Source organism: Perca flavescens, chromosome 8, assembly GCF_004354835.1.
Source record: "Perca flavescens isolate YP-PL-M2 chromosome 8, PFLA_1.0, whole genome shotgun sequence".
Lineage (NCBI taxonomy): Eukaryota > Metazoa > Chordata > Actinopteri > Perciformes > Percidae > Perca > Perca flavescens.
The window spans coordinates 5,540,995-5,556,814 of record NC_041338.1 but is presented as its reverse complement, the minus strand read 5'-3'; the positions used below and the strand labels follow the sequence as shown (position 1 = coordinate 5,556,814).

The window sequence follows — 15,820 nt, the reverse complement described above, 5'->3', positions numbered from 1 at the left end:
GCTTGATTTAGTGCAAGCGTAGCTAGATACTTGTCAAAATTGGTGTAGTGCAGGCAGGAACGACACAACCGTTTTAGAGAGTTCGGCTGGACCAAAGGAGGGAGTGGAATGCTTCCCCCAAAACTGTTTCTCAAAAGCAATGGAACAAAGATAGTTTAAGTACTGTGATGCTTTAGAGAAATTCATTTTTTTTTCCATTAATCTGATTGGTTTAATGTATTGCTGCGGTCTAAAACTCAAGCAAAAGAAAAATGAGTCTTTTTTTTCTTCAGTTATACGCTCACATATACTGTCTAAAAGCATCAGTAGTTAAAAGAGAGAGTTAAATCTTATGTCCATAGAATGTACTAGAGTTGTTCCAGGTGACAGTGCACATCTGTCTAAGAAATGTTTAAACTTCAGAAAAGAAACTGTCTGTTCCCACTAGACTTGAGGGTTTGTAGAAAATGACTATCTGCTGGATGGGGCCCCCCTGACTGTTTGATCCACCGGACACAGTGATGTTTAGAGAGAGCACAGCTGGAGCAAGACAGACCAAGGAATCACTGGTGACCCCGATAGTTTGGCGTGACGGCTCGCGTCTCTGCTTCCAGCTGTCGTGGTGTGTTTTGTGTGCCGTTTGTAGCCAAAGAAAACAATTTTAAATGAGTGGTCACGGAGAGGAGCACTGCTGTGCGTTTAACTTGTTAACCTTTTGTAGATTGTACACAGAGATTATAAATGTCATTTTTCGCTTGTGGCAGAAACTATTATTAAATTAACTTGTGTTTAAAAAAAAAAAAAAAAAAAAAAAGAAGTTTGTACTTATTTGGTATTTTTTGGTAACTTTTGGATGTCTCCTAGAATTTAAAGTTCTGCAGGTTTTTGTTTGATTTAGTCAGTTTATCTGTACTATTCCCAGTGGTGGAATGTAACTAAGTACATTTACTTAAGTACTGTACTGAGGTACAATTTGGAGGTACGTTACTTTGCACATTCAGGTTATTAATACAAAATCTAATCAACAAATAATGATTTATTATTAGATACGTACCCAGCAGTTTACATACATTATACCAGCTGCAACATTAAAGAGATAAACACATTGATGCATCAATCATTTTTCTAATGAGCACTTTTATTTTAAGCAAATTAACAGAGTACTTCTCCACTGTGGTATAACTACTTTTACTTCAGTAAAATATCTGAATACTTCCATCACTGACTATTTAGGTGGTAAGGGCTGAAACGTTCACTTCTTACTTTATGCTTTTTTTCCAACCTAACTTCCTTACTTCCTGTCTACTTCTGATTGGATGCACACATGTTCACTTACAAGCCGTATTCTATAGGCGCTACAGATGGTTCAGTGAGTCCATAGACATAAATTACTATTACTGCTGCTCTGCATATTTGTGCTCGCCTGCGTGGCTGTGCTACTTAAAAGTTAGTAAGACATATTCAAATATGGAAACTCATATTACTGAGGTTGAACATTGAATTTTTTTTATTACGCTCAGTTTATTACCCTCAGAGTAGCATATATATATAACTTGCAGCACAATGAAGCGAAGTAACGTTAGCGATCGACTTCCCAAATGTAGGCTAGCATTCTGTAGCTGGCCTCGTTCTCGGACTACCTTGTAGAAACACTAGAAAAAGACATATGACTCATTTCCAAAACGTTCACGCCACAGTCTGCCCCCTCTCTCGTCTCTGGTCTAACCTTTACCATCCTCAGTTGCTGTGTTGGCATCTGGCGCCGCTCTAGTTTTGAGTCACGTGGTCAGTCTAATGCTGCGTTCAAGTGCTCCTGGTTGGCGCGTTCGTCTGGCTACTGGCTCAAGATAAGATAGTAAGACGTAGCCTACCGTAATTGATTCCCCAGCGGGGACATTGTTGCAGCAGTACACGAGAAAACAACAGAAACAAATACAAGTATACAACAGTAACAGAAATGAATAATGAAAGTTACATTCATTCAAATAAACTGAAATTGAGAAGAATAAAATAGAAACTATACAAGAGTATTTGGAGACAAATTACATGAAAAAGTGACAGTGTTGTGATTAATAGCAGTTCATTAATAAACAGTCTACAGCAGACTAATAGCCTATAGAATACAGGGCAAGAGTCAATTTAACATATTACACACAGTATGAGATGGTACATTATGAAATAGTGAGGGAAATGAGATAAGGTGCAGTTAGATAGTAGGCTCTAGAATAACACAATCTAAAGTATATTACAGCAATATAACAGTAGTAGTCGAGGTATAGTGTAGAATGGACTGACAGACTGATATTTTAGGGATGTAACGATGCGTCGTGAGTCTATGAGAAGCCGCCTAGGCCAAAATTGAATACTTTAGTTCCACATACATTTACTTCACTTGCACATATTGGTACTGGTATTAAACACTTGCACATACTGCACATACTTCAATTGCATATACATACTGTATATACTGGTACTAAACACTTGCCCATACATATATACTGGTATGAAACACTTGCACATACATATATACTTCAATTGTATATACTGTACCTATATAGGCTACTGGTACTAACCACTTGCACATACATGCATACTTCAGTTGCTCATACATATATACTTCACTTGTGCATACATGGGTACTTCACTTGAACATGCATGCATAACATGTATGTATGTATGTATGTGTGCTTAGGTAAGTATATATGCATGGGGGTTGGTGGTAGGGGAGGATGGTGGTGTGCTTGAACACAGGACTGTCCTCAGGAGGTCGGGGTTCAAGACCACTGGTAAATATGTTGACCTAGTGATTATTAGCTTATTACTAGCTGCATTATTGACTGCCATAATGCATTTTGCCTCCACCTGTCTCAACTTCTTAATTTATGTTTTGGCACCTTGTTGTACAAACTTCAAGTTAACGTCACAAAGTTGGGAATAAGTATATTTGTTACGAAAGTTAAGTAAGTAAAGTAATCAATAAATAGCAGCAAATTGGCCTATGGTCTTGGATGGGACCTGAACCCCACCCTCTGCGCGCTGTCATCCACCCCAACCACCAACCCCTTGCACATATATACTGTACATACTCAACCACACACACACACACATACATACTCACACATATTATGCATGTGTGTGGAAGTGAAGGCTATACGTATGCGCAAGTAAAGTAGGCTATGCATGAATGCACAAATGAAGTATATGTATGTATGCACCACTGAAGTATGCATGTATGTGCAAGTGGTTATTACCAGTATATATGTATTCGTGCAAGTGAAGTATTTAATTCTGGCCTAGGCGGCTTCTCATATGAGTCGTTAAAAATCGATAGAAATGTGTAAAGATTACAGCCCGTTGAGATAAAGAAAATTAATTGCAATGCAATTTGTAAATGGCCTAGGGCGTAATCTACTTTAGATTTCACTTGTTTGACTTCAGACGTCACTGTGTCTTCTTAGTTTATTTATTTGAAGAGCTTTTTCTTCTATTTATTTAGTTATTTTGATGTGTGATTTCTTTTTTTTTTATTTAAGATATAGTACAATATCAGTTGCAATGTAGAAGAGAATATGTTGTTTTGCACAGTTTATAAAAATAAAGGAATATTTTTCAGTCATTTGTGTGCAGCTCATTCTGTTGAAAATAAACCGTGAGAAAATATGTATGTTAAACTTAAAATCGTAAGTTCAGTTTATTGTTACATCCATAGACTGTTAAAGGAATACGCCACCGTTTGTTGAAATAGGGCTTATCACGGTCTACCCTGGCTGTAGATAGGTGGGCCAACGCATTTTTTGTCTCAGTGCAAGTAATTAGGTTGTTTTTTTGTCTTTTGTTGGCTCACTTTTACTCACAACATGCTAACCGGCAACATAGGATTCCATTCACTACGCTAAGCTAACTAGCGGTGGCGCTGCCGGTGTTGCTCCGGACCCTACCTACAGCTAGGGGAGACCGTGATAAGCCCTATTTCAACAAACGGTGGCGTATCCCTTTAATATTGACAGTCAATGGTTAAAGCCCTATTTATTAGCAAACTATGTACTTGTTGAATACTACACACCATTTTTTTTTATAGTTTATATCAAAATGATGGTCTTTATGAATAATGAAATGTCTGCGATTCTATGCTATATTCAGGTTATATGGGTATAACTACTCCCTTGTAGAGACTAGTCATAATTAGTGTTGGTTGTTTGTAACTTATGACCTCCTTTAAGTTAAACCTAAAAACTGACAACATGGAGATTGTTTGACATGATTATTGCTATCAGAAATAAATTCATAACTTTCTACACTTGCAGGTTTTTCGTTGATAGTGCATATTCGGAATTATCCTACAGTACTTGAAGGCAATCGGGAGCGCAGCCAGCAACAGGCTCACACACACACACACACACACACACACACACACACACACACACACACACACACACACACACACACAGCATCTGCTCTCTCCTCTTCTCTCATTGGACCCTTGCCTGAAACTTTGGAAACCAGTCTCTGTGTGTCTTGCACTTTCAGACATCAGCACAGATGTTTTCAGTTTGACCTCCTCCTCCGTCTCGTCTGGTAAGTTTGAATGACTTGCACTAAACAGGGGACATTTTATTGTGCTTAAAACCAGGCATACTTGTTGCTACTTTACAACATTGCGGAATAGGCCATTTAGCAAGAAATGATAGGCTACTTTCTGCTTCTAAAGTGCGCGAGAAGTTTGCGACGCTGTTGGCGGTCATGCTTGTCAGCGTTTGGTGCTCATTGACAGAGATAGCTGTGATGAGACAGTCGCACGGAGCCTATATCACAGCGTTATTTAGTGGTGATATGCATGTTGGGACACCGTGTTCTTTGAAAGAGTTGGTACCCTCATGCTCACTTACATAAGGCTGACACTCCCACTTCTGAACGGAGGTATGAATCGATGGAGTTTTCTCAGTCTATTAGTGATTTTGCTATTTCATCATCAAGCAATAACATCGTGGATTACTTTAAATTCATTATTGTATATATAGGCTATGATATGCTGTGTGTATAGTATATTGTTTGAAGAAAAATTAGAAGATTGTCTGTGTCTATTGGTCTTTATAGTGCATCATATTTGCTTTTCTTTTTGCCACGGAAGCATATTTCAATAATAATAATAATAAAAAATTGTCCAGGATGCCCCCCACCCATTGGTGCCTGAGGAGAAGGGGAGGATGGACACGGACGCAATGGACGTACACCCAGTGGTGTGAGTTTATACAGACAAACTGTAGGCGATATTTAGCAATGCCGCAGAGAGGAAGAAGAAAGATCACCTCATCTCTTCATCAAACCCTGCGTCAAGCATGCCAACCCAAACCTGGTCTCCACTGCATTCCTGCTCAGTACTTAACTGAAGTCTTCAGAAGATGCTGAGGAAGATGGTGACAATGAGGAGGATCCTCCATGTGAAGGGAGATGTGATGTGCACCATGCTGCTCCTGGTGCTATTCTGTCTGCTGCTCTACGCCCGCCAGGTAAGGATGGAACCAATCACAGCACAGGAAGGGGTAGATCGAAACTTTTTGCTAAATTCTTAGACAGTACAAAAAAATCTCCTTCTCAGAAAAAAGTACTTCAGTCTTGAAAGTCACCTGTCCACTTCCCATGTCCAATCAAATCCCACTCATGTTTCCAGGTGGTGCTCTCCTCTGGGTGGGACAGGCCTGTCTGGAAGCTGGAAATCCATGGCTCTAACAGCTCCAGCAGGACCTTGCTGGGCGCCAGCGGGACCAAAGTAGGCCAGGAGTCTCCAGGGGTATATGACCTTCAAGTTATGAATGTGTGTGTTTGTCTGCAGGTATCACAATCAAAGTACACTCTAAAAAAAGAAATCCGTAAAATAACAGAAAAGTTCATTACCCGGACTTAAAAAATGGAAATTGTGTGAGTAGCTACAGTTAAAATACAGAACGTTTTCTGTTATTTAAAATTATCTCATACAGAGCTGCTCAGTTATAGCCTACACTTCGGAAAATGTTAAAAACTTGCCAGATGTCGGAAAATAGCGACAAACGTTAAAAGAACCAACAAAAACATCTGAAAAAGGTCCAAAAAACCCCCCAAAAAACTGAACTGAACTGAACACACTTTATTGGCTTAGAATTACGGCAACAATCGCTAAATACACTGCCACTCACCACACATATTCACCTGAAAGCTAAGGACGTGCACGTACGACGGCCTTACGTAAACATATCACCAGAATGATTGACAACTAGGAGGACCAATAGTCTTGATGATCCACCCGGAAAAAGAAAATCCTTCACTATACCTTTAAATTCCAGAGAACAAGTTCAGGCTATTTCTCAAACATATAAACAACAAACACCATACACACAGAACAAAAACACTAAAATCACACTAAGACAATTTCCCCATCTTATTGCTATTCATAAAATGAATCACCACTGGGACAAAGCTATTTTTATATAGTTTTGTTGTACACCGCAGTACTCTAAGCCGTTGATTAGACGGCAGATACTGGAACTCATAATACAGCGGATGAAACTGGTCACTCAGGATTGAAATACCCATGCGCTGTACCTGCCTAGTATACAGCGAAGCTGGGTTCAATAGTGGTTCCCCAATCAACCTGCTGGACCATTTCACAATCTGGTTAATGGAGTTCCGGCTCTTTAAAGTTAAGTTCCCGTACCAAGACACCAGAGAAAAAGAGAGTACGGATTCAATAAAAGCACGATAAAACATCCTCAACAATGTTTTCTCAATTTGAAATTTGCACAGTTTCCTGTATCTCATGTTATGGCCCCCGTAGCAGCCATTTTTGCGTTTTAACCACGCGACTTTCTGTCGCATAGTAGAACAATTACCGTATAGTCAGGAGACGCTCGCTGGCAGTTTCGACTTACATTAGCTGTTTAATTACTAATGTTAACTAGCATTTTAGTTAGCAATAATTAGCCTATCTAATCTAATATGTATCTCCTTACATATACCTACACTCTCTGTCTCTGTAAGATTGGGAATGATTGAGATTTCTCTTGGCACAGCTACCAGAAGACTTACAGAAGACAACTTTCAGACAGGTTGCTCACGTCACATCTACGTCTTCAAGCTCAGTTGGAGGCAGTAATGCTCAGCGCTCACCGGAAAAGTGCTTCTAATATCCTTCACTGGTCTCAGTGGAAATCTACGGTGTCGCTTTGTCCATTTTCTTTTTTACTGTCTATGGGTCGTCCGGTAACTTTAGCAGTTAGCAGGGTTAGCATGGCGGTGTTAGCCAGGACCAGTCGGGATCACTTTACTGGCTTTGTCTCAATTGTTTTTGCTCTATATAATTCAGTGTGAGTACACAATGTTGAACTGACATAAAATGCCCGTCCCTTGTAGCCGTGATAAATTAACCTGAAGCTAATGCTTAGCTATCTGTTCAGGAGGAAATTAGCCAACTTGGCGTCCTTTTGGGGCTCTAAGCTGCCTCCATCTTTCAAATACGTCTCCAATATTTACCTGAGGTTTGTTATGTCTCTGGTCACACAACTGTTAGAAACATGCCGGTTTGATTTATGTTGGGTGGAATTTATCTCTTTTGATCACATTCGTTTGTTTGCTGCTTCCATGGCTGTACTAACGTTACAGCTGTAGCTGTGGGTTTACGCTTTTACAGTTATATCTGGCAACCCGGCCTGGCTGTCAAACTGGGCAGTTGGTAACAACACACAGGCCAAAACACAAACAGAAATTCCGTCAAGGAACGGAAATTTCAAAAAGAAAAAATACTGGCGTTAGCATTGTTGTCAGAAAAGATAGTATTTCAACTTAGCATGTTTCCTTAATATCTGCTGACGCATTGGGCTCATTTTTGGATTTATTACAGTAAATATATTACACATTGGACCTTTAAATTGAGTCTGGTGAGTTTGGCGATGACGATTTCTGAGCTGTTTCTGGTTAAGCAAAAAGGATCTTACTCTTTAAAAGAAAAAGGTCTACCTCTGTAGGAATCCTTTCCATAATGTTGTCAGGCACTTAGAATAACAATCTGTGTATGTCAGTGACAAAAAAAAAACAGCACTTTTAGTGGACGGAAATTCATGGCGCACAGATGATCCGAGTGGTTAGGCCTACATTGCAGCCTGTATCGCTGCTGCCGGGTGCAGTGATCGTGCTCAATACTGGACTAGATTCAACAAATGTAGTTCCCATGAGCCGCTTTAGACACAAAAACATGGGAAAATAGCATCCAAATTGAAAAACACCAAAGTTACCCTTTAATGTACAATAGCTATAATGATTAAAAATTAAAGCTGCACTATTCATATTTTAAACTAGCAATGGAAAAGACTTTGTGTAATGTGAAAGGTGTCACTTGTAGTGACGAACCCACATATTATTATCACCAACTATGCCGTTCCCTTTAGCTCTACGGTGGTTTTAGCATCTTTCAGCTCAGTGTTTAGGTTTTACGGTCTGCAACTTTCAGTCTCACTGCTCTCATCAGTGTCGTTTCCACCCACAACAGGCAGCTGTTTTTTAGTGAAAAAGCTTTAATAAACCCACTGTACACTACCTGCCCAGCACCATACAGTAGACAAAGTAAGCGAGTAGTCTGGTCCTTATTTAGGGAACGTCACATCCCACATAAGGACGTGATGCTCTTTGTGTTCACAGAAAGACAGCATTGAGTGTGTGGAGACATTTTCACATAGTGTCTACTGCTGAGCTGAAATCCACAACCAGACTGTACAGGATAGCCAATACTCTGTGAATATTCATACTATTATGTTGAGTGCATCAATGTATGTACACACAATATGTTTGTATTTATGTTTGAGTGAATGTCCATCTGTACTGATCCGGAGAGGCTTTTTATAATGAACTTGGAAGTGATAAACATGAAATAGTATAAACAGGAATTATGATGGTATTTTTTAAATTTAATTGTAGCTTTCATATTTCTTTCTTTATTGTATGTCCATTAAGATTTACCTGCTATAATAAATGTCCTCTGTCTTCTGTCTCGCATCATTTCTCCTAATTAGCAGATCCCATCCCGCCCTTCAGAGTCACAGCTGCTTCCCTGCAAGCCCCAATCCAAGTCCAACCCTCCTCAGCCCAAGTCCAAACCTCAGGTCAAATCTAAGGGGAAATCCAAGACGCGGCGGAAAAATGCCGTGCCGACTAAGACCTCTGGCAAGCCCCTGCCCACGATGCCACCTTTTGACTTTGAGGGCTATCTGAGAGAAAAGGACAACAGGAACTTTAAGCTGCTCATAGACCAGCCAGAGAAATGTCACCTCGGAGGAGCAGAGGAAGAACAAGAAAGAGGAAATGAAGGGTCTGCTACTGCTCCTTACATGCTGATTGCGGTGAAATCTATCCCTGCAGATTTTGATAAACGTCAGGTAAAATATGTTGTATGAAGGCCTTTGCTAAAAAAAAAAAAAAAAAAAAAAAAATGAATACTCTCACTGCCCTCAGTGTATTTCCTAGCAGCAACCAACAGCTGTTTTTAGGTGATAAAGTTCTGATGAACCCTCTGTACACTACCTGCCCAGCACTGAACAGCAGACGAACAAAGTTAGCGACTAGCTTGCGAACACAGTGGAGCATTTAGCAGCTTAAGAGCCAGATAGGCGGGCCAAGCGCTAAGCCGGAGTTTTTTAGGTGGAGGCACTGCAGCAATAGGCAGTATGAGAAACATATGTATTTTTGAACATCAAAGCTGTAAACCTATTCTAGGAGAAACAAAGAGTACAAATATTATGCTGAAAAAAAGAGTATAATATGGGCTCTTTGACCTAACATATTCACTCGGTCAATATCTTGGTCAACAAAACAGAATCAATTGGCGTTTTTCCATTACATGGTACCTGCTCGACTTGCCTCGACTCGCTGTGCGTCCGTTTTCCATTGCAGATTTTAGTATCGCCTCAGCGTGGCTGGTCGTCATAGCGACTGCCGTGGGCGTGGCTTAGTAGCTTGCTTTTCCCATTGACATATCCCCGACGCATTTCCTGGTCCTCCGTCTCCGTAAACAACATGATATCAAAGAGATAGTTAACGTTTACTGCTCCAGATTTCCCACCGTGGTCACATATATATGACTCTAGAGTCGCTACTCGCTTTGTTTCTCTCACATATATATATATGACTCTAGAGTCGCTACTCGCTGCGGAGATAATCGCCGTCACTCTCTCACTTCTCCCTCGCTCACTAGCTCCCCACACACACACATACGGCGACTCGACACACACACATCACACATGCACACACCAGCGCACCAGTATAACCATGAGGCCACTTGTATGCTACGGAGAAAGCTCTGCGTGGAACCTCCGGCAGCAAAAAAACACCGCTGGCTAAACTATTTAAAAATGCCGTCTCTCGCTAGCAATGAGGTGATCAGTGACGCTTCTTTCCGACCAATCAGCAGCCTGCAGGGTTTTACGTCACCTTCTCGGCTCGCCTCAGCTCGCTTGGAACCTCGACTGATCAGGTACTAAAAAAAGTACCTGTTAGCAGGTACCAGGTACTCTTTTTCGTAATGGAAAGCCAAAAAAGGCGAGTAGAGTCGAGGCGATGCGATTAGGTACCATGTAATGGAAAAGCGCCAAATGTCTCTGCACTTATTATTTTCAGGTGGTACGTCGGACCTGGGGTAAAGAGGGACTCTTTAAAAACGGTGTGTCCATCCGTACCGTTTTCCTGCTGGGGGTTCCCAGGAATCGGACTGCTCTGCCTCTGTGGGATCGTCTCTTGACCTACGAGAGTCAAACCTTTAGGGATATCCTGCTCTGGGACTTTGAAGACACCTTCTTCAACCTGACGCTGAAGGAAACCCACTTTCTGAAATGGGTTAACAGCAGCTGTCCTCGCGTCAAGTCGGTGTTTATAAGCCTAAATCCTAAACCTGATCCGATTCTTAACCTTATTTGACTCATATCTGACGCTTCTCCTGTTATCTCTTCACACACAGATTCATCTTCAAGGGCGACGCTGACGTGTATGTTAACGTGGAGAATATACTAGAGATGCTACAAGGCCAACAGCCAGACACGGATCTGTTTGTCGGTGATATTATTATCCATGCTAAACCCATTCGCCGGCGCAGTTCCAAATACTACGTGCCAGAGTTTGTTTACGGAGGGGGTTTGTACCCGAATTACGCTGGGGGAGGAGGGTTTGTCATGTCGGGACATACGGCTCGCAGACTTAGCTCTGCCTGTCAACAGGTACTTCGGCGTTGGACAGTTTTAATATTTCAGCACAGTCCGTTTTCAGAGTTCTTTGATCTAAGATGGTTTTGTTGTCACTTCCAGGTGGAGTTGTTCCCCATTGATGATGTCTTCCTGGGAATGTGCCTCCAGCTGATTGGCGTCAAACCATCACGCCACCAAGGCTTTCGGACCTTCGGAATTCCCCGGCCGTCGGCGGCCCCCCACCTTCAGACGTTCGACCCCTGTTTTTACAGGGACCTCATGGTTGTTCACAGGCTCAGTGTTGCTCAGATCTGGCTTATGTGGAACCTCCTGCACGACCCTAAACTGAGCTGCCACAACCGGACCAGCCCGACATCCTGGCCCTTTAAGTGGAAGGATAAGATGGGAGAAGAGACGGATTATGGTGAGAAGCAAGTGTTTGTCACGCATTAGTGACTCCCCACAGGGCCCAGTAGGGATCTGCGAGAGGAGAACATAATGGTTATTAAGCAGGATCTGTGGCCAACTTGAAGGGCTTGCGATGTGTTCAAAAGCACAGTCGAGTCATATGAGACTTTTTTTTCCGAAGCTGGCAGATCATCTCTGACGGAAATGAATTGGCAAAGGCCTAATGTGCTTCAGATTTTTCGGTAAGGAAGCCCAGAGAGAATTTAGGGTGTAGCAATCCAAGCCTGTCTGTGTGTTCATACAGTGTTTGTGAACAACCATGCAGCAAGACTTTGATTTCCAAAGAAGATTATAAGAAGACCTTTGAATGTGTAATCTTCAGAATGTATTGTGTTTTAATTGTTTACACAAAGAAACAGAAAGATCTACAAAGACAACATGACAAACGACATGTGTTTACTTCAGAGTTACTTTATAAGGAAGTTCGTTTTTTTTTATATATAAAAGCAGATTTTCTTATAAAAGCAGATATGGCACACAGCACATTCAATATACATGTAGTTTTTAATTGAATTTGGCCAAAGAATATTCAGCAAAATAGCTACTAATACGAGTGACTACAAGGCAACGACGCCCATGCAGCCACAGTTAATAACAAAAAGAAGTGCAATTACAAATTTTACAAATTACCAACAAACTGCTCTGGTGCTCCCTTCATGTTGTGGCTCACAAGTTTCTCTCTACGACTCATCTTTCTAATCCCCCCTCTTCTCCTTGGGCCCCCTCGGAGTCTGGGTCTGGATCTCCACAGCGCTGTGGAGTAAGGTCTGGCTACGCCCCAGATACATTGTAAGATAGGAGAAAGAAAACGCTCTAGGTTGTTTGCGTTTCTTTAAACCAGTCACAATCGTCTTGGGCCGTACTAAGCTCCGGTCGCAGCGATGCAAAATGTTCTCGGCAAGGAACTTGTTATGGTGGAACATTTGCACCCCGCAAAAGAAAACGCCACATACAATATGTAATGAAGTTAACCGTTCACACATTACAGTAACGTGAGCTATTTAAATCAGCTGGATACATGGTTAAACGTCATTTGCTCTTACCAGTGTATCGCTGTGTGTACTTCATCCACAGTAATCCTGCGAATCGGTCCCCAAACGTCCCAGTTAGAGAGGAAATGTCGTAAACATATTCTGCGTAAATCTTTACAATCATTCCCCGAAAGAACCAAGCAGGCCTGCCCTATTGCACAATCCAAATTTTCTTCAAAACTCGCCATTTATAGCGTGTGGAAGGTTGTTGTTGTTTCCCGTAGCGAAGGAATTTTGAGAATGGCAAGGAGAGGGACAAAACCTGACATCCAGATGTCAGGCTTTATGCTGGAAATGTACTTCCGTTGATCCAGACTAGGAACAATGTGGCTGGTTCATTAACTTAAATATTTCTGTATTTAACCCTCCTGTTGTGCTCGGGTCAAATTTGAGTTTCTATATCCGAAATATGGGTTTCATTCGACCAAATTGTCAAAAAAAAAAATATATCATACTATAAAACGCTCTTCACTTTGGGTGTTTCATTCAATTTTTATAGCAGTTGAAGAAAAAAAATGGATAAAAGAACACTGAAAAAAACATTTTCAAAAGCGCAGAAAAAAAAAAATCGACAAAAAACATGGAAAAAAATAGTGACAAAAACATTGGGTATAGCGACAAAAGAAGAAAAAAAAATTTAATTAAAAATGTTGACCCAGAAAAACAAAAAGTTGCATGCTCGACAGGAAGACGGGTTACATTTTTTTTTAATTCTTGAGCGGGTTTAACTGGTGTTTGTATGCAGATTTGCGACGTGGCTAGCACCCCCCTTGCCTCAGTGCAGCACCGGGACTGGGTTAGCTGGTTTAACCCCTTCCAAGTGTGAAAGCGTCTGTGTGTGTGTGTGTGTGTGTGTGTGTGTGTGTGTGTGTGAGACATCGACATTGTTAACATAGGCCTATTGACTCACATCGGACTGTGTGCACAGCCAGGACTGGTTGATGGCTGTGTGTACTGTGCGAGTGGAAAGACAGTAGAGAATGTGTGTGTGTTCTCACCGTGAATCACAAGCAGAGACTTTCCTCACTCCCTTATGCTGGATAGAGACGCAAATGGACAGTCGCATTATCTGTTCCCTGAAGGAACAACAAATGAAGCCTAAATGGGAACCAGCTGGGACCATAAAACACACACACACACACACACACACACACACACACACACACAGCTCTCTGCTAAATGTTTGTTGAAAAGCCTGATACTTGAGGAGTCAGGCACGTGTTACTACTTCCATATGAACACTACAATCATTGTAATGTATAATTCTGTGTTTTTGGTTAAAACTCTTAATATTGTATACCCTCATCTGTTTTCGTAATGTTAAATGTTACTGAAGTTCAACAGCAAACATGTTCCCAGACCTACGGACATCTAAACACATCACAGTGCAATTATTTAACAAGCTCATGTGCTTTGGACTTCAGCTGGTGTCCTCTTTGGCCATGCTAGCTGCGTGGCTCTATGCAATGGCACATACTATTATATATACATATACTAAGCTCATTGTGGGACTGGCTCTAGTGGCTGTAATTCTGCACCAAGGCTGAATTTTGGGAAAGAGACTTCAGATTCAGTATAAGGGGACCACTAAGGCCTATATAAAAGAGACTTCAGATACAGTATTAGGGGACCACTAAGGTCTATATAAAAGAGACTTCAGATACAGTATTAGGGGACCACTAAGGTTATATAAAAGAGACTTCAGATACAGTATTAGGGGACCACTAAGGTCTATATAAAAGAGACTTCAGATACAGTATTAGGGGACCACTAAGGCCTATCTAAAAGCATCCAAAGAGCACCATGTCATGGGACCTTTAACTTAAGAAAAACTAATTACATTTAGATTCATTTAATGAAATTGAGATTTTGCGCTCTATTTGAATTATGATAAATTTGATTTCAAATGTTAACGTGAAAGTAAAAACCGCCATCGATACTTTGCATGAACCACACAACCAGTACTGAATGTGCTTTTTGATTAAATGTTGGTCGATCTTGAGTGCGTTACATGGAACTGAATGTTCCCTTGCTTCATTCATTCTTTCATTCCGACCAAAACCTCTTACAGAGTTCTGGTTTAGTCAACATTCACTTTATTTCCTTTGATATATAGGAGTTCTCCTGATATACAGGATTATGTGGTTGTTTTTTTGTCTGAAAACGTCTTGTAATGTAATGTTTTATGTTTTATGCGGACCCAGGAAGAGTAGCTGATGTTCTGCATCAGCTAATGAGGATCTCAATAAAATCAAATCAAATCAAACTGATGCGATAACTATGTGATAATAATGTCCCGTTGCTGATTTACATATGTGTTGACACGTGCAGTTATGGGCAAATTAGCCCTGTAATGATGTGCTTTGACTATTTTTTAAGGAGGTACAGTATTTTACAGTTTTTTTGCCTTAATGGTAAATGCTACAATGACCCAAAGGTCAGCAGAAGTTAATTTCTTTTAAAAAGCAACTAGAAACCATTGAAATATAGCACAAGAGAACTCCTTTAAGGATCTCAAAAGGAGAGAACACATGTAGACGAAGATTCCCAACCTTATCAGTATAAAACCATCTCGGTTTTTGTGACTAATAATTATAACATAATTCTGCCAGGCTATGATACAAAACAGATGTTCAGGTTTAGCTCATGGCTCAAGACAAAAGTAAAATATGCAATATAAATTTGAGTTTTAATGTTGTGTAAACTAAAATAAAAACGTCCCAATCTGTTTTACATCCACATTTTTATTTTTTTCATATCCTGGTTGCACACACAGAAAATGAACTTTGATGTCAATGAATGGTGAGCATTTGATTTCATAAAAGTCCAAAATGTCACATTGGAGTTGTTAGATTGCACAGCAGTAGCTCATCTCAACAACCGTTATCAAACGCACTCAAAAGTGTTCAGCCACCATAACCCTTCTTCTCTTTGCACTACATGGTATGGTTATTGCCTTTTCTTCAGTGGACATGCCGAATAAATCTACTTATTTCTTCATACACAAAGCTATAGTATTCAAAATATAAAACGTCACATTCCAATGAATTTCACAAGTTTTCATTAAGTATAACTGCCCCACCCCCCCACTTCCAGAAATGGACTTAAAGTCCACAGAACATATTGTGAGGAGAATAAGCAGGATGG

General features: G+C 40.7%; 1 protein-coding gene across 2 annotated transcripts; it reads left to right on the top strand.

The window, feature by feature from the left end:
• Positions 1-4,426: 4,426 nt before the first annotated feature.
• On the top strand, positions 4,427-13,242 carry b3gnt9 (UDP-GlcNAc:betaGal beta-1,3-N-acetylglucosaminyltransferase 9). 2 transcript variants are annotated; one of them, XM_028586528.1, is made up of 7 exons: positions 4,427-4,554; positions 5,145-5,486; positions 5,648-5,767; positions 9,018-9,377; positions 10,615-10,856; positions 10,952-11,207; positions 11,295-13,242. In XM_028586528.1, exons 2-7 carry the CDS (start codon positions 5,379-5,381, stop codon positions 11,625-11,627), a joined length of 1,419 nt encoding a protein of 472 aa, XP_028442329.1. In that variant the 5' UTR covers positions 4,427-4,554; positions 5,145-5,378; the 3' UTR covers positions 11,628-13,242. The 2 variants fall into 2 exon arrangements, with proteins under 2 accessions (XP_028442329.1, XP_028442328.1); XM_028586527.1 differs by having other exon boundaries at positions 9,015-9,377.
• Positions 13,243-15,820: the final 2,578 nt, after the last annotated feature.